General features: G+C 38.9%; 1 protein-coding gene across 1 annotated transcript in view; it reads right to left on the minus strand.

Annotated features, from left to right (window-relative positions):
- lrp1ab (low density lipoprotein receptor-related protein 1Ab) overlaps window positions 1-20,006 on the minus strand; it is a 194,676-nt gene that overhangs the window by 107,955 nt on the left and 66,715 nt on the right. Inside the window, exons 4-6 of the mRNA XM_036591878.1 lie at window positions 10,704-10,823; window positions 9,082-9,210; window positions 8,039-8,293 (exon numbers count right to left, since the gene is read on the minus strand). Of these exons, the coding sequence (XP_036447771.1) occupies window positions 8,039-8,293; window positions 9,082-9,210; window positions 10,704-10,823 (504 nt within the window). The remainder of the gene's footprint in view (window positions 1-8,038; window positions 8,294-9,081; window positions 9,211-10,703; window positions 10,824-20,006) is intronic.

Here is a 20,006-nt window from a genome sequence, read left to right on the forward strand (position 1 = left end):
CGATTGCGTGATTGGTGATAGAAAATGAAATGGATACGAATACACTGCATGATTTGTTTTATGAGGGTTTCGAGATTACGTTTTGGCCTAAAAATGACATGCATGGCATTCAAAGCTGAATTATTTTTTCACATTTACTAGTATTATTATGAACTTCACACAACGTGGGTCCACTGGCTCTTTTGGATAGTAAATAAAATGGCTATTCTTGATTTGAAGGCATTGTGACCTCTGCTTCCCATCAGCACCTCTAAAGAAATCTGAGTCTGTAAAGCACCATTTCACACCAACTCACTCCAAATGACTTTGATTGCATCTAAATGACTGAAATTTTGGAAAGTCCATTTAGGGGTTATTTTGACTATTTTCAACACATTAGAATAAAACTAAAGGCACCATAACTATGAAATAAGACAAGAAATCTTAAAATAATCAGATGCACCTTTTATTTTAGATCCTTGCTTTCATGCAGTTTTGCATGCACACTCTTGCCCTCCCCTCAAGCAGCTTAATAAGGAACCACTTAAGAGTCTGCAAACAGACTTCCACATATGAGGAGGCCTTGTTGACTGCTCAGAACCACTAGCTTAAGTGGTGGGGTGCAGGGTTATTATAGTTAACTAAAACTATTACTAAACTGAAGACTAGAAGTGAAAAAATGCGCTGGTTTATCATGTCCACTGTAAAACTAACCAAAACAAAATGGAATAACTGCCAAAAAAATAGTTTTTTTCCATTAAATAGTTTAGAAGTGGATTCCTTCTGCGTTTAGCCATATTTAAGGAAAGCTAGAGTCAAGCTGAGCTCAGTGCACTGTTCTGATAATTTTATTCTACACTTATCATATACCTAGTATTACAGTGTTCAGCATAACAAAGCTAAAACTATTACTATTACTGATCAGAAAATAAAAAATAAAATAAAACTATGTATCTTTAAGACGAAGTGAAATAAAACTGAAATCAAAAATCAAAATGAAAAACTATTTAAAAACTTATAATAAGTCTGCTGGAGTGGGGAAATGTTTCACTTCTATGAAATATTCATAGAAATATTTCTTAAACGGTTATACACACACTCATTTGTAGGCACCAACTTTATTTAACACAATTTCTAAGTGTCTTCGGAAAAAATAACATGCATAAACATTTCAATCAAAATGTATTTAAAGAGCCCATGTCCTGCATTTTTCTCACATTTTATCCTTCCTTGAGGTCCATTTCTGACATTTATGTACGACCCCTGTTCCAAAAAAGTTGGGATGCTGTGTAAAATGTAAATAAATGTAAATAAAAACAGAATGCAATGATTTGCAAATCTCACAGACCCATATTTTATTCACAACAGAACACAGAACACATATCAGATGTTGAAAGTGAGACATTTTACCATTTCATGAAAAACATTAACTCATTTAGAACTTGACGGCAGCAACGCATCTCAAAAAAGTTGGGGCAACAAAAGGCTGGAAAAGTGAGTGGTGCTAATAAAAACAGCTGGAGGAGCAATTTGCAGCCAACTCATATGACCAGACATAAAACAAGGATTTTAAAGAGGCAGAGTCTTTCAGAAGCAAAGATGGGCAGAGGTTCACCGGTCGGCAAAAACTGGAACAATATCAGAAGAATGTTCCTCAACGTAAAATTGCAAAGACTTTGGACATCCCACCATCTACAGTACATAATGTCATCAAAAGATTCCAAGAATCTGGAGAAATCCCTGTATGCAAGGGACAAGGCCAAAGGTCAATATTGGATGCTCATGATCTTCGGGCCCTCAGGTGGCACTGCATTAAAAATAGGCATGATTCTGTACTGGAAATCACTGCATGGGCTCAGGAACACTTCCAGAAATCATTGTCTGTGAACACAGTTCACCATGCAATCCAAAAATGCAAGTTAAAGCTGTATCATGCAAAGAAGAAGCCATATGTCAACACGATCCAGAAACTCCGCCGCGTTCTCTGGGCCAAAGCTCATTTAAAATGGACAGTGGCAAAATAGAAAACTGTTCTCTGGTCAGATGTGAAATTCTTTTCGGAAACCATGGACGCCATGCCCTGCAGACTCAAGAGAAGAGGGACCATCCAGCTTATCAGCGCACAGTTCAAAAGCCTGCATCTCTGATGGTGTGGGGTTGCATTAGTGCCTATGGTGTGGGCAGCTTACACATCTGGAAAGGCACAATCAATGCTGAACAGTATATAGAGGTTTTAGAACAACATATGCTTCCATCCAGACAACGTCTCCTTCAGGAAAGGCCTTACATAATTCAGCAAGACAATGCTAAACCACATACTGCATCCATCACAACAGCATGGCTTCGCAGAAGAACGGTCCGGGTGCTGAATTGGCCTGCCTGCAGTCCAGACCTTTCACCAATAGAAAACATTTGCCACATCATGAAACGAAAAAAGCTGGCAAAGAAGACCAAGGACTGTTGAGCAGCTAGAATCCTACATCCTACAGATAAGAATGGGACAACATTCCTCTCCCAAAACTCCAGCAATTGGGCTCCTCACCTCCCAGATTTACAGAGGGGATGCTACATAATGGTAGACATGGCCCTGTCCCAACTTTTTTGAGATGCGTTGCTGCCATCAAGTTCTAAATGAGTCAATGGTTTTCATGAAATGGTAAAATGTCTCACTTTCAACATCTGATGTGTGTTCTGTGCTCTACTGTGAATAAAATATGGGTCTGTGAGATTTGTAAATCATTTCATTCTGTTTTAATTTACATTTATTTACATTTTACACAGCATCCCGACTTTTTTGGAATTGGGGTTGTAGATTTTTTTTGCCAAAAACACTCATATGTTTTTACACATGAATTTTTCCAACCTCTCTTAATCTTTGTACAATAAAACACACTGTTGTTGTTGCTGCACCTTTAAGAATGATTTATATAAATTACCTCTGTTCTGATTGGCTGCCCTATATGCTGCCTTATTCAAAAGGCAGCCTGTCTTAAACACTGCACATATAACGTTAGTGGGAACCAGTGCAGCTAAACTGCTGAAGGTTGAGTAGTTTGACATACTGAAGTTTGATTTGCTACATAAAAATAATTTAACACATTCCTTCTGTATAATTTAACACATTAATTCATTCAGACTTCTGGACATTTTACTGTTGGCTGAATTTAATACACTGGGAAAAAAAAAACAAAAAAACATAAAACACAGCCTGTGCAAATGTTATGGCACATATGAAGTTTTATGTTTCATTTACTCCAATATGTTAAACATAGCAATTCAGATATTGTACATTAAAATTAGAAAATTATGTAATTTGACTGGGGTGTTCACACTTTCAGACATGACTGTATGCAAATGTGTTCGTTTTCATGACATCACAAAAACAAATGAATTAAAAAAAGGCTATGTCCATGCTTCCATGTACGAACTGTATGAACTGGGGAGTGAACGGTACATACTGATACTGACAATGTTTACATAACACAAAAAAACCTGCGCAGAAAATTCAGTTTTCCATGGTATGCACCCTTTAAGTTTATGAAACTCATTCAATCAGATGTGGTACTGTACTATAGGAGAGGAGCTGCTTTTCGTTTCCAGCATATGGAGGATATGCTTCTCTTATAGCTCTGAATGGGACGGACACTCATGTCATGATTGTGGAGTGGGTGAACGTAGTATGTAGAGGATAAGAGTGGCTGTAGTGTGTGTACCAGCATCAGTGCAAGTTTCAGACAGACTCTGAACAAGGGAAAGTTTGGTTATCTCTCTCATACATACTCTACATCCTGTCCAGTCTCCTCCCTTTCTCTTCCTCAGCATGCATCTGTAAGCTCAGACAGAGACCCACACATCACTTTCTTTATCTCCCCCCGTTTCTCTGCAGCTGTCTCACCCTCTCTTCTCTATGTACTTCAGCCCCTATAAAGCTGAGTAGTTGTGCAGTTAAAAGCACAGTGCCAGCATAAGACCACCACTAGAAAGCAGGAAAGAGGATAGTAATCCAGGTGTCCTCTCCACTGTATGTGTGGATTTATTTATAAGAATATGATGTTTGTATGATACAAATGCAGATGAGAAGAGTAGGCTGAAAATGAACCTTTAAATTCTAAATGAAATGAATACTTACTGGAGGTGATATTTCTATACATATCACTCTATATATATATATATATATATATATATATATATATACATATATATACATACATATATATATACATATATATATATATATATACATATATATATACATATATATATATATACATATACATATATATATATATATACATATATATATATATATATATATATATATATGTACACACACATTATATATATATATATATATACAAACATATACATACATATACACACACACACACACACGTCAATAGGCATCAACTTCACTATTTACATTTTAGAACCTACAAGGGTTCAAGCTTAAGCCTTTAAACCATAATGGCTATGAAATGTATGCATTCAATCAGGTGTGTGTAAACTTTTGATGGGTACTGTATTCCCAGTCACAGTTATGCCTAGTTACCAGCTCAAAAACAGACTATGTTGCCTGGGTGATGAGGAAACTTCAACATGCATCACACTGCATACTTACGCATGTTTGAGACGAGTTTGTGGTTAAGGGCTGGAGGGGTGGAGGGGGATGTTTCGGACAGCCGTGACCTTTCCGCAGCCCTTAGTCACGTCTTGGCTGGCTTCGAGCCCCGCCAGCCAGTATTTAGTCTAAATGAGCTTTTAGGCCTCATCCATCACGCAAGAGCATCCAGTCAAACATCAACAACTTCATACACTACTTAACAGTGTACGGTTCAGAGGGCCAAGTGAAATGCACACTCAGAATGGCATGACGCCTGCATGCTGGTGCGGAGAACAAATTACATACAGCAAAAGACAAAATCTTAGCAAGCAAAATGACCATCTTATTTTTTTTTGTCTGATAAGATTACCGGTCTTACAAAACACAGAGTACAAGACTATTTTGTTTATTAACAGAACATTAACAGTGGAACAACAAAACAATTACCTTTATCAGTCACATTCAAACATTTGACCTTATTTTAAGTCATTTATGGCACAGTCACTGATCAGTGACATTTCAAGATGAAACATATACTGAGGATGTAATAATGTCTCTATTAACCTCTTCATGAACAGCGCAAGTGTTTGTTTTGACCTTACGCTTCTCTTGATTCAGCAAAATTTGCTGTCTGACATTTCTGAAGAGCATCAGGCTGTTTTATCTGATGCACCAAATTACACATGTGGATGATGTTGTTTGTTGATCAGAAAGTCTGCAGGGATGTTACTGTTACATTTGCCTTACTTGATGTCTGCTTCTTTACGACTGGTTTACTTATTTGAATTTAACCAATCGGGTCGCTAATGCTTGGCCAATACTACGCTCTGAGATCTATGTGCCAAAATCAAATGCATATCTTCTGTATTATTATACTGCCCATCTACCATTAACAACAGCTTGTGCTGCACGAACTATAAGAGCGTTTGTAACTGTTACAACAAGCAGAGTATGCAGACAGCACAGCGCTGATGTGCCCTGAGGAAAGCATATGCTAGTGATGAATTCTCTCATTTGGTGCCGACCATCATAAATATGTATTCCCAACAGCAAGCGAACTGAACCACGTTCACTAGAAGTGGACCGAGACCCACAATTTTTGCCGAACCATGGCTCAGTTCTTTGAGGCGGATGTGAATATGGGTGTCCTCACACTTTAAAATGGACAGAGCTAAAGAAAAACATTAAAAGGCTGAACAAGGTAGGTATGAAAGAGCCTGCAGTTAGGAAATATCCAAACTGACATTTAGTAAATTCACAGTGCAATAAACTTTGGCCAAGTGCGTTAGTTTGTGTATTGCAGTAAAACATTATTACCATATGAGTGAGCTGCAGCTCCTCTTACTAAGCATGAAATCACAAAGGCTTTACTGTTTGTTCTAATAATGAGTTTTTTAGTTTTGTTTCTATAGGTCAGCGCAGTCAAGGGAGAGTGGAGATTTTATTTTTTAAGACGTAAGCTTCCTAAAGGTGGTTTGTCGCCTCGGGACTTTGAGAAGTGGTAGGTCAAATGCCTGCTTGCCCCCATGGCTCTGGTGGCCCTGGTTAGATGCATGTTTTACAACTTTAACTGTGTAAGTCTGGGTGAGTGGGCATGGTTATTCATGCGGTGCGGGACGTTGTGACGCAGCATCAAGCAGCATATCCTAACAGTCTGTAGATTCACAAAAGAAATACAGGAAAATAGCACAAGCTTCACATTTCAAAATTTCTCGGATTGTATATAGAGTGCCACATTAAGTGTTTTGAACCAGTAAAATGTGGTTTTGTTTACTATGTTACAAGGTATCTACATGGCAGCGAAAAGGTTTGTCTCTGTTTCTGTTCCTTCTAGAAACATACAGATGCAGGAACCATGGATCATGGCATACAGGCAGGTACGATTTAGCACCACGTCAGCATGTGACTCATTTCTTTCACAAGGGAATTGTTTTAGGGAACAGTCCGGTTTGGATGAGAACTTTCCCCCAGGACAGACACACTCATACACACAGACACACACACGCACACACACACACACACACACACCCTCTCACACTAACTCGGGCAGCTGAAGGGTGAGACGTCCTGTACGGTTCAGCGCTAAATCTGGGATTAAGTGTACTAAAACAAGTCAGCGTGAGAAAAATCTTCAACAACATCATAATCTAAGAGTTGAGAGCCACTCTACGGTCAACGCAGCATATAAAAGCTGGGTAAAAGGAACAGGTCTTGGAACCCATTCACGACACTTCAAAACAGCTGCAAAGTACATATACAGCATTCAGAACTGTTTGTATATCACTGACAAATCTAGCTTTGCCTGTTGTCTTAAGCAATCACAGATTGAAATACAACACTAGCAAGCGAATATAGGCTTAATGCCAGACAACAAGGGTCATGAACTAAAGTACTTGGAAGAAAAATGTAGACGTTATTAAAGTTGGGAGTGGTTAGTAAGAACCTTCATAGACCATTGCTAGTTAAAAGGTCTTTGCTAAGCACTTAATGCTTCAGTCTACTGAATATTTTGATCTAGTTGTATAAATTTCTGACCCGACAACGGTTTGGATAGATTTCAGATGATGGAAGGCATCACGAAATTTTTAATTAACCGTGAATCAATTTGCTTATTTTGGTTCAATTCATAGGTAGCCATAGGCATTTGGCCCAAAGGCAGCAACTACAGGAATGCACTGGCTCAACACAAAGTTGGAGAGGTAGTGTCCCTCCAATACTAGCACAAAGCTTGGGAAAGCTTGAGAGAAAGCCAAGCTTGAGAAGTGCTATCAGTATATAACTTCTAATAAACTCAGTATAGTTACATAAAGTTTAAAATAAAACAAACAAGATAAATTAACCATTTTAATATATTCACGCACAATTCCTGCTCATATGTCGAAGCCACACCACCCCCACTTCCCCAGATGCTTAACCCAAGTCAGCACAATCAATTTTTTTGCCCTCTGATCCAATCAGATCAGTTTAATGTTGAGTATCAGCCAATATAGATTCCTGTATCGATCTTTGCCTTTTCATAAATAATACAGCCACACAGCTCAGGTAAGATATGCTAGGCTGCCAATCAATACCACAGAAGAACAATTAAACTTGTATAAATATGTGTATAAAGTGACACTCTGGACTGGTTTTATTTTTTTTACTTTTTTTTTATGATTTGGCCACCAATTACTTTTTGGACTACTCATATGAAATAACAATTTCACAGTCTTACAGTCAATACTATTAATTTATATTGCCCTAACGTGCCCACAGTTTCTGAATGCTGAGAAAAAAGCTTGAGAATTGTAAAGTGCATCCTTTATTGATAATTATTGGATTCAATTATATTCAACTGTAATGTTCCAAAATGCAGTTGAATCTCCACCTTCAGAATGATGCACCTAGACGCATCCCTATTTTGGACCATCTGGCCAGACATTTTAAACACAGCTGTGTCTGTGTGGGTTTGGTACTCACGATGCAGGCTGAGGGAGATGTTGACGGTTCTCTCATCAGTAAAGCTCTTAGCGTTGGAGAATTTGGCGCACTTCAGCAGTGTGCCACTGGATGTGTCTCCAACGTGGATCCAGCAGACTGTCTCCTCAGCGTAGATGAAGTCCATAGCGGTGGTCTTGCGAGTGTCAATGGAGACAGGGTTGGCCCCGTTCAGAGAGGTGGCCTGGATGTTCTGTGAGTTGGCAATGAGAAGGTATGGAGGACGGTCCACGGGGTCTGAGCAGAAAAGAGAGCAGGCCACTTAAAATTTATCGGGAGGGAAAGGGCTTTTAATCGTTAATTGTCCTTAACAGCCTATAATCTCAGTTCAGATTCATTTATCTTCACATTTGGTAAGTAGTCTGCCATTAGTATTTGCCAAGTGTTCTCAGATAATCACTGAACATAGCATTACACACACCTACATTGCTAATATTTAAGCCTATTTTGATACATTTATCTGCCACCAAGAAAAAAGTTACAGGGACACAGAAAACTTGTGGCTGGTTTAACTTCATGTTTTAACTTTATTTAGCAACTATGAACTCTCAGTGAAAGGGGAATTCAAAATGTCAGCATAATTACATTTTACATTTCTCTGCAATTAAATATTTCAAGTCAAAACTCTCAAAAACTAGGCTAACTAAAGCAACTGTTTTCTAGCATGCAAACTTTAGCATCTGTTTCTAGCATGCAAAAGCTTCAGCCTCAAGGCTTTCGTTAACCCCTTAAAAATCCAGGCTTATTACATCCTAAAGCTTACAGTTCAGAAACTACATAGACAACAATGCAAAGTGGATGATTTATACTTAAGCTAAGACAGTTATGCAATAAAAGTTTGAACCCACTGTTGGGTCCTTGCCATGTATTTGCTTTTATTTCAGATATTATCTACATAGGAATTTTTTATAGAAATTTAATTTCACAAAAAAATATTTACGCAGGTAAATAAAAGCATGTCACAGATAATAAATGCCAGAGGAAGGACAGAGGAAGATTACTCGTATATGTGTTTGTGTGTATACCATTCTTGGCCTTGCAGGAGCGGTTGTCCGGCTGAGGCAGGTAGCCCTCCACACAGCTGCAGGTGTAGGAGCCATCAGTGTTCATGCACGTCTGACTGCACGTGCCATAGACTGCACATTCATTAAAATCTACAGCACAAAACACACACTCAGTCAGCATAACACAGACAGTGCTACACAAACATCACACTTCTACTGAAGGTGTTCACATATCTACTAGGGTTATCACCAGAGTTTGGGATGTAACAGTATACAGGTATTGGTGATATTCAGGATACAGAAATTATCTTAATTTGTCCATATTAAGATTTGTTCATCTTAAAATTTACATTTTGTAAAGGCAGTATTCAGAACACAGTTTTACATTCTTATATTTTAAGAATATTTTTAGAATAAATGTTAACTTCCTCTGTTCATTCTGGAAATGAACAGCCTCCTTGGTAGTGGGCATGTTCACGAGTGATAAGCTCAGTGTCTGTGTTGTACTGGACTCATGCATGTGCTTTGTAGCAAGTTACATCATGTCATTCACAGAAAACCACATAGCAACTCACTTTACAGTCAAATTTGCAAGATTTTGGTGGGACATAGCAAACTATTGCCATAATTCATAAAATGAAATTGGGATTATGGGAGCAGCAGTGGACTGAAGTAGGCAATGAGAGCCAAAATAATGAGATTTAATGCAAATTACATCAAAATAACAGCAGAATTTTTCCTCATGTGCCTTATCAAGATGTATTATAAAGGTATTCTAAATGCACATGTTACTTTACAGCACATTACTGAATACTTTCAGGGCAGTGTATTTAATATTCAGCTATCACTACTTTTTCAAAGTATTCCACCTAAACCTGGGTATAACAATACATTTGATCTAATTTCTGATGTTGGGTTCACGATTCAGTGTTATCCCAGTATTCTGAATACGAATGCAGAAAAATGATGACTATAATCATGTTGATGCACAGCTTACTAACATCACTAGAGCTGAGAGGCAGGGGGAGTGCTTGTTCCCAGAATCCATGTCTGGGAACAACTTGTTAAACTGTTGGTGCTGGATTGCTGCAGATTTTGTAACAGATTTCACTGCAAAAAGGATACACCCCCTCTAAAACCTGCCCCCGAACGCCTCTAGCCCCTGATCTTTTAACATCCAGAGTACAATCGATAACCAAAATCAGCATGCTATAGTAAAATCACTGGTATCAACTGAAACCTAAGCTTTCAGTGTCAGTATAGGGAAGAGAAAAAGTGGTATTGTGTATCTCTCTGCATAGTACTGAAACATTTGTCTTGCTTATTCTTTAAGTCAAATACTTTTTTCACTGAAGAGCCATCACCAGCCCCTACAGAACACTGGCTCCTGGCTCTCCCTCAGTATAGGCCCCAGAACCCCCAGAAGGGCCCAGTGGTTGAGAAACCCTGTCTTAAAGGCTTTCTCTCCCAAATACGCAAGATCTGAAAACAGCTTGTATTAGCATTTCACAGTTCAGATAACAAGCTTGTGTGTACAGCACAGGCACTCACTAGATTGCACTTATTGTTAGCCCTGTTAGCATCTGTCATATCTAGGTGAAATAATGCTTGATATCTGCACAGTAAACCGAGACTGAACTCACCTTTGCAGGCCTTGCCGTCTTCTCCAACCTCATAGCCGTTCCTGCAGTAGCACTTGGGTCCGGAGGGGGTGATGGAGCAGTTATCCTGACAGCCCATGGTGCTGCAGTTATGGACAAACTCTGAAAACAAAACACAGAGACACAAAACTGATTACTATAAAGAATTTATAACCAGAGATGAATGCAGTTAATGTTACTGAAACTTAAGGCAGCCCCCTGCAAGTCCACCAGTCAACTAATCAGTTATAGCTTTATTGGTTAGCTAAAATAGTGCCAGTGATCTGATGGAAACTGCTTGCGCTTACAGGACAAATCTGAATGTAAAGACTTTTATTGGCTGAATCAGATGCATTAGTTTTAGGTAAAGGGAGAGGGCATGATAGATGCAAGTTGGTACTAAACTCAGCATGAAAGTCAATCTCTAGGAGGTGGTCTGAAATTATTATGTACCTTTATGGATTCTACATTCAACAACATATATAGCAAAATGAAAGCCTTATTTAAGGTGCAAACTATATCTATGAGGATCCATACTCATAAAACTCTCAGAGCAGGAGAACTGACCTAGGAGGAGTTCTGACTTCCACTTCCCTATGAACACAGATGCACCTTCAAAGACGACCTGATCCCAGACCAGCAGCCTTAATCTGAGATGTTTCATAAATATGGGCCTGTGTCACTTCCAGCCTTCTGTGAGATCATATAAACTAGGGCATTAAGATTTTATCCAGCACTGATATCAAACACTCGGCTTTATCTGCAGTCCTGCATCGCACACAAAGCCACGAAGGTCAGACATTTGGCTGATTATGCGAGAGATAAAGAAGGAGAGAGGAGGAAACAAAAGTAGGAGATATAAACGGTGTGCAAATGAATGAAGAGTCAGCAAAGAGACGTGTGCAGACGAGTTCAAGATGTTTATCGTACTCGTGCTCTGTGATATGGGTGCTATCACAGACAGCTCAGGGCTCTAGGCCAGTGTGAAGTGTGTACATGTCAAGCCTGTGCCAATAAGAGAACCTTGTTATTCAGGCAACTGTATGGAAAAGAACCGTGGCGAACAGTTAAATTGGCGTCTAGGTGGGCAGGTGCTTTGTTGTACCTGTTTGTTATTTTGGAGACTGTCCCTAACGCCAACGCAGAAACCGAGCAATTAGCATGCGAGCTGAAGCGTAACCTTTGTCAAATAAAAGAACATAATGCGGTTCTGTAGAATGTTGAATGTTGTGCTGTGGTTGTAGTCTGTGGTCTTAATTCATTTAGCCTCAAAACTAGTAATAAAAAGGGGAACTGTGAATGGTCACACAAACTTCCCAGTTCTAGGCTGTTTAGTCCGAGGCTGTGTGTCAGTGTCCGCGTAGCCTGATTCAAACTGTCAATCTCACAATGACAGGGTGAAACCATAGATGGATGTGATTCTGGGTAACACAATGTTTGTTAAAATTGGTATCCGACCAAATAATTTGTGGGTTGAAAAAGGCATTTAAATTATTAAAAGAGAGTTTTCTGAAGTTTTGAATCTTTATAGGTAAATATATGGGATGCACCAATGTGGGAATTCTGAGTCATTGTCAATGTCCAATATTTTCCATGTACATAGCTTGATTTTATAAAATTCAACATTATAAAACGTAGAAATTGGATTAGCATTAAAAAGAAGTTTAAAGTTAATTTTTTCCATGAACAAATAAATGAAGAAAACAAAGATGCAGATTTGTCAGCGCAGTAGCCCAGTGTCATGTAAACATCATATATATATATATATATATATATATATATATATATATATATATATATATATATATATATATATAAAAAATATACACATACACACACACACACACACACACACATATATATATATATATACATACACATATACAATTAATTAATAGTGTAATTTTAGCGAATAACTGCTGATAGTAGTGTGGAACCCATTCCATTGTGAATCCCAAGAAAATCTGGATTAAAACAAGGGGTGGGCAAAATGGCAAAAATATTGTGATACAGGCATTTTTACAACACACAACATGTGTTATGATATTTCCTTTTTTTTCAGTAGTGAACCAGTAGTGGAGAACCACTAGTGTCATGTTTAAAGAACGCTTTCAAAAACTGAATACAATGATTTTTATTCAACTTTTCACTGATATACTGAGAACAGAATATTCACAATAACAACTGTCATATTGCCCACTCCTACTTAAAAGTATTTAGGGAATACTTCATTTGAAATGTGGAACAAAAATGATCAGCAAGTGAGGCTGATCATAGGGAAATGTCTCAAACCAGAAGCACCTACTATTAATGAATGATTAGATACAATGCATGATATATCTTTCTCACCTCAGATTTTAAAAAGATGTTTTCTGATTTGCTCTAAACGGACTGAGTAAATCAAACGCATACAATTAGACTTTTGCTAAATTCTTAAAAGAACGTTTTGTTTCACCCCTTTCTTTACCCTTTTTCTTTTGACTTAATGTTTTGCTCTCAACGCTTTTTGCGCATGCCTGCAAGTTTTCTTTATGACCCATTATTTCCTGGACCTAAAACTAGTAGACAAAAAAAAAAAATTACAAAAGCTATGGAACACTGGTTTGCACTGGTTGTAGTTGTTCACAGGCTCAATATAACTGGTTTAACTATGTCCTTAAAGAAACATGACGCTGTTGTGTGACAATTTATCATGTTAACGACAATAACAATAATATTACCCACCCTAACACACACGTGCTAATCAAATAAGAGTTGTGCAGGAGGGGTGGAAGCATTTTATACTGGAGGAATTAGCATGTTGACAAACACAGCATTACACACATTCCAGGAATAGAACAGAACCAAACGCTTTCAAATGTTCACGACCTGACCACCCACTACTCCCTCCCACAGAGATGGGGAGGAGAGAATGAGGGAGAGAGTGAGAGAGAGTTACGAGAGAGTGAGAGAGAGAGTTACGAGAGAGTGAGAGAGAGAGTTATGAGAGAGTGAGAGTGAGAGTGAGAGAGAGAGAGAGAGAGAGAGAGAGAGAGAGAGAGAGAGAGAGAGAGAGATTCAGTATGTATATACACACCCCCTCTGTACATAAACAACACTCTCAGTCTGGAAGTGTGTCAGTTCTAATCAGGTTATGGAGCAGGAGAGTAAGAAGCCTCATTTCCACATCACATGCTAAACACTAATTCACACTAGGGCTGCAACTGACAACTGTTTTTATTATCCATTAATCTAACAACTATTATTCAATTAATGAACTAATCAAACCACGATGCCTTTTTAATTCCTCTCTGTTTGCTATCACCATCATTCAGCATTCTGTCTGTGCAAACAGCTCTACATCTACAGTGCAACAAATGCTCGTAAACGCAATTCCTTGTGTAATTATTAGGGAGGGACATTTCAGTAAAACTTGATATTTGACATGGTAAGACAAAAATATTAAAATAACTCCATATATATGGTATTATTCCAATATTTTCAAATATACATATGCTTTTGTTTAAGGCTTTCATTTCAAAATGCTGCATATCCTTTTGTATGTGTAAAGCTCACTCTCAACAACATGTATCATGAAAAAAGGGAAATCTGAAAATGTACCATGTGATCTTTTACACTTTTAGGACAATTTGAATATTCAAAGATTTCTACCCATCCCCACTGACTACGTAATTAAATATGTAGCCATATAATTACTATGACTGTCAAACGGTAATAGCAATTGTTATTAATGGCACTCGTCTTATTTGGCTTGTCTTATCTGACCTATTGGGGGCAGTCATGGGCTAGAGGTTAGGGAACCAGCCCTGTGACTGGAAGGGTGCCAGTTCGATCCCCAGAGCTGACAGGACAAGGCTGAAGTGCCCTTGAGCAAGGCACCTAACCCCCAACTGCTCCCTGGGTGCTGCGGATAGGGCCGCCCAACGCTCTGGGCAAGGGCGCTCACTGCCCCCTAGTGTGTATGTGGTGTTTCACTGCACGGATGGGTTAAATGAGAAGGTGAATTTTCATCACCGATGCCCAGTGAGAGCAACAGTGGCTGCATGGTCCAACCAATTATGTATACATGATATACAGTTAGCGGCTCAGCTCCTTCGTGAATATAGTCTCTCGTTCTTGCTCATACAGCTCATGGATTCTTGTTACAGTGGAGGCTGTAAAGACAAGCTGGCGCTTTCCAAACTAACAAAAGCTGTTGCTTTTGTTAGTTTGCTGCTCATTGATTGATCAGTACATCTCCTGGGAGCACAGTCTGCTGAAGGTATTGCATTATAAGCTATATTTGAATGAGAGGGTTACAATCATGCATTCCATCACAGCCAATATACAGGGTGAAGGTTAGCACATCCTTCAAGTCACATAAGGCTTCACCACATATTTTCAGACTGCCACTAACACAACGTCACTGTACAGCTCAGTACACTTGGAGGAGATATATAGATGGTTAGAAGGGTTAAACTAGGAAAATGCATTAACATCATTAAAATATTGTGCTGTAAATCATTTAATTAGCTATCAATATATCATCAATGTGTAAAATCTGACAGTCCCTAATAATTACATTTGAATAGTACAGCCAAACCGCCTGTAGTAATTCTGAACTTATAAGAGTTAAGTAAACGATGCACTGCCTTGCTTATATAATTGACTTGTTGCCGATTAATCAACATTGCCAACTATCTGTTGAAGGCCTAATTCATACTGAACTCTGAAGTTAGTCAAAGGAAGCACAGATATGCTGAAGATATGCTGCATTCTACACATGGACGATTCAGTGGATCTGAAAGTTCACAATACTGCAAGTTTGAAAGTTCCAGTCAAACAAACCCAACTAAACAACCAAAAAGAGAAGGTAGCATGTGACGCCTCTTTAAACCACATTGCTCTCAGCTCTAACTGACATGCCGACAACAACAAGAGAGAGTGATAGGGTCTGGCAAAGAGAGAGGAAAAGAGACAGAGGGAGAGCTAATAGAACACTAGCAGAGCGAAATCCATCAATTACACCTAAAACTCATGGATCCAAGATAAAGGAAAAGTTTGAGAGCTTTTCTCTTTCTCTCTCTCACTCTACACCCCTTACTCTCCCCAACCTCCCCCAAACAGGGACAATAAGGGTCCTCATCACAGTAAAGGCCATGGTCCTCAGGGCTACAATAGATCTTTTGTGGAGTGTGTGGAGAGAGGAAGATATGTGGCTAAACGCTGCTGCCCATATCGAATCGATTCCGCCAGCCCAGTGCCAGCCTGTCCAGCGCCAGCACTGCACACTGCCCTCCTCGTCTAACACACACCCTACACGCCTAGTGTGACAGGTCATTTGAACAGAAGCATCCAACAACACTGCACATCCGCTGAATATGCAGGTGGTTGCTAAATACATTTAGTGTGAAGTCTGAAAAAAGGTTATTAGGCGGTGACCCCCTGTAGGACGGTCAAGCAAAACGGTCTACAAGATTCCTCCCTCAGCTCCTGATGTTAATCTGTATGCATGCTAGCCGCGTAAATCTCTGCCCTTGAAATGATCGAACTTTAAGAAAAAGTATAAAATCTCAACAATTTATTTATGTTTTTATTTAACCCATTAGCTGGATCTCCCTTATCACAGGACGCTACTGACCTCTTAGGGTGAAGGTTAGCACATCCTTCAAGTCACATAAGGCTTCACCACATATTTTCAGACTGCCACTAACACAACGTCAGTGTACAGCTCAGTACACTTGGAGGAGAACACTAGCTGCCGATTCTTTTACATCAGTCAATAGACACTCACACTGGCTAGCATAAAGTGATGGGGGGGCATAGGTTTCATTCCAACTTTGCAGTTGACGCACTGCATATACCACCTGACTCATCACATGATGAGCGTTTGATACTAATTAGTAATAAGGATACATTTACATTAGGAATGTGTCATTAATCAGTTATTCAGTACACAAATCATGCTGAACTATTAATGCATTTGGTTAACCAAGAACAGTGAAGTATCTGATGATTTTTTGCATGTTAAAACACCTCCTTTTTCACACTTTGATGCTCAAAAAGGTTCTAAGATCAGCGTCCTTTTCTGTTTACACATACAGATCTCTATACACAGATCAGTGTAGCTGCTGGAGGGACAAGAGAATAGCAGTACCACCCGGGCACCAGATAAGGGAGCGTAAAGGAGGATTCTAGTCATTTTTTCTAAATTTCTGCATAATTCAGTGGTTGAGAAGTAAACAAAATTCTTCAGAGCACTTTGGTGTGAAATGGTTCAATGTAGAGAAATTTACAGAATCAGATTTCTTTCCAGTGGTGGTGATAGGAACCAGGGGTCGTGATGTCCACAACACTATTTTAGCCATTTTATTTCCAATCCAAAACCTCCAGTGAGTTTAATATATGTAATGTAATAATGGTACAATAGTGGCAAAAACAGTAGTAAAAAAAAGTTTTCTTTCCTTCATGAACAGATTTTAAAAAAAATGTGTTTTAGGCCACATCTTTATGTCTCAGACATCAGGCAGCAGATTTGTAAGCACTTAAAGTTATAAAGCACTTAAAGTTCAGTAAATTTCTCTAGAACGGAGCATTTCACACCAAACCACTCTTGGGAAAAACTGCACTTTGCTGGTGTTGGGGTTACTCTGCTATTTGGCCAGCTTCAGAAGGCCATGTAGCAGCTCCATACAAGTTCATGTCACCATATTTCTCTCATCTAGAGGGGAAGAGACTGACAGTGCTAAAAGCTACAGAACCTTTTCTTCAGGCCTGACCAAGCACACGTGTTGAGGTGTGTGCTCTCTGCCTGCCAGCAAGAGAGGGAATGGATCAAAATTTCATGTCTCTTTCTTCAGCCCTCTTGCTTAAGCATTAATATTTCAGTTAACAATGGGGCCTGGCGAAAACCAGGAAGACATGGCCATGGAGACAGGATGTTTACATAGGAAACTATTTCACTATTTCAGGTCTGAAGTTAATCATCATATGGTTGCTCTTGTTAATACATGACCTTTCAGTGATTGTATTTTGATACTCATGTGTTATAATGTGTCTTAATTTTTAACATTTTTAAAATATGTTTATTTATGTTTCAGAAAGAATTCTGCTGGCAGTCACAAAAATACACTCACCAAACATTTTATTAGGTACATGTGCCTTGTATCTATACTCACTGTTCATTTTATCAGCTCCACTTACCACATGGAAGTGCTTTGTAGTTCTATAATTACAGACTGTAGTCCGTCTGCTTCTCTATATACTTTGTTAGCCCCCTTTTACCCTGTTCTTCAATTGTCAGGACCCCAAGAGAGCAGGTATTATTTGAGTGGTGGATCATTCTCAGCACTGCAGTAACACTGACGTGGTGGTGGCGTGTTAGTATGTGTTGCGCTGGTACGAGTGAATCAGACACAGCAGTGCTGCTGAAGTTCTTAAACAACTCAGCGTCACTGCTGGACTGAGAATAGTCCACCAACCATAACCATCGGGTCAACAGTGTCCTGTGACCACTGATGACGGACTAGAGGACGACCAACACAAACTGTGCAGCAACAGATGAGCTATCGTTTCTACAAGATGGACCATCAAGGTAGGGGTGTCTAGTAGAGTGGACAGTGAGTGGACACACTGTTCATTGCACATATTTTGCATATAAATATTTATATACTGTATGCCCACACAAGCAAGATTAAATCTATACTCTTAAAAAGATGGTTCTTCTTCTTTAGTAAAGAAAATGGTTCTATATAGAACCATAAACACACTTAGTCATGCAAAGAACCCTTTGCATGACTAAAGTGTTTTTCGCATAATGAAATGGTTCTTCAGATGATGAAGAATGTGCTGTAGATAGATCTATTTAGCAAAGGGTTCTTCTATCGTTACAAGCTCGACATCATAACAATAGACAAATCTGTTAGAGTGCTATATAGAAGCCTTTTCAAAAAGGTTCTATATAGAACCATTTTCTTTACTAAAGAACCCTTAAAGAACCATCTTTTAATAGTGTTGGAAAGGGATTAACCTACAGAAAACACAGATTTAGGTTCAATGGGGTTTTAACTATGCAGCTGGAAATCTTCAACAACACGTCAGGCACAGAAAGAAGCAGAGAATACTCACTGAAGCAATCTGCACAGGCACACTTTACTTCTACAAAGTGTCTGGAAGAAAGGGAGGCACTTTGTAGCTGTTAACGGGGAGTGTGTACTGGGTTGTGACATTCCTCATGGCTAAGACTGCTGCCTGTCTGATGGCATGTCTATGCATGCAGTGTGTGTTTATGTGAGCAGAGGAAAAGGACCGCGAAAGAGAGAGAAACAGACAGGATGTACTTATTACAGCCTGACTGATAAATCGCATGGTCTATAATACCGGCCAATACTGACAACCCAAAAATAGTATAAATAACATGCCAATAATTAGCAATATTTTCAGCCATCACTGGGAATAAAACTTACAATCTCCAGAGGACAAGGTGAAATCTTCAAGGGAAAACCAGGAGGTCTTTTCTCAAACCACAAACTACCACTTCTAGGCCCACTACTACTCATCATCATCATTAGTAGTACAAGTGTAAACACACAGTGTTTAATAAATATTTTAGTGTTAAATTAAATCAAGTAAACTTACATTTAACAGTAGAAATACATGGGACTCGTTATGACAGCAGTGGCGTTTCTGATGAATGCAGTGAAGTTACAGTGAAGTATTGACAAAGCAGTACACCTGCATTATCAGTGCATTCATTTGACAAGCCCGTTCAATTTTTAATTCTGACATGCTGTATCTACTGCTGTGTCATAAATTAATGCATGAAAGCAAATTTAACTATCAGTCGAAATAAAAATAAGAGCTAAGTTAGTTACAGCTATGTTACAGTCATGCCTGGCTCAGTGTTGAGCGCTCATGCTTTGTCAGGTTTTTATTTGAATGGTTCTTGTATGCAGTGCCCTATTTTTGCTTTTAACATTGTTTCATCAGCCTAAGCTAATTTCATATAGCTTATGGGTAACCAGCACACTAGTAGGTTGTCCATCAACCTCTTTTTGGCAAACTTTGAAAACGTGCATAAAAACTTGGATGAAAAAGCCAGAAACTCAAAAAAGTGCCTATAAGTCACAAAATATGTACTATGCTTGGATGAGGTGGAAACGCTGGTTTATAAATGTGAAAAAAAAAGTGATAGAAACAGACTTTTCGAAGAAGTGTTTGAAGAAAGTCACATTTGACTGTGGTGACCATGGTTGTTCAGTGGATTACGGCGTAGTGGGACAGTAACTTCAGCCGTCAATAAATGGGCCACTGCTTGCTTTGCCCAGT

This window comes from Colossoma macropomum, unplaced genomic scaffold (assembly GCF_904425465.1).
Source record: "Colossoma macropomum unplaced genomic scaffold, Colossoma_macropomum, whole genome shotgun sequence".
Classification (NCBI taxonomy): domain Eukaryota; kingdom Metazoa; phylum Chordata; class Actinopteri; order Characiformes; family Serrasalmidae; genus Colossoma; species Colossoma macropomum.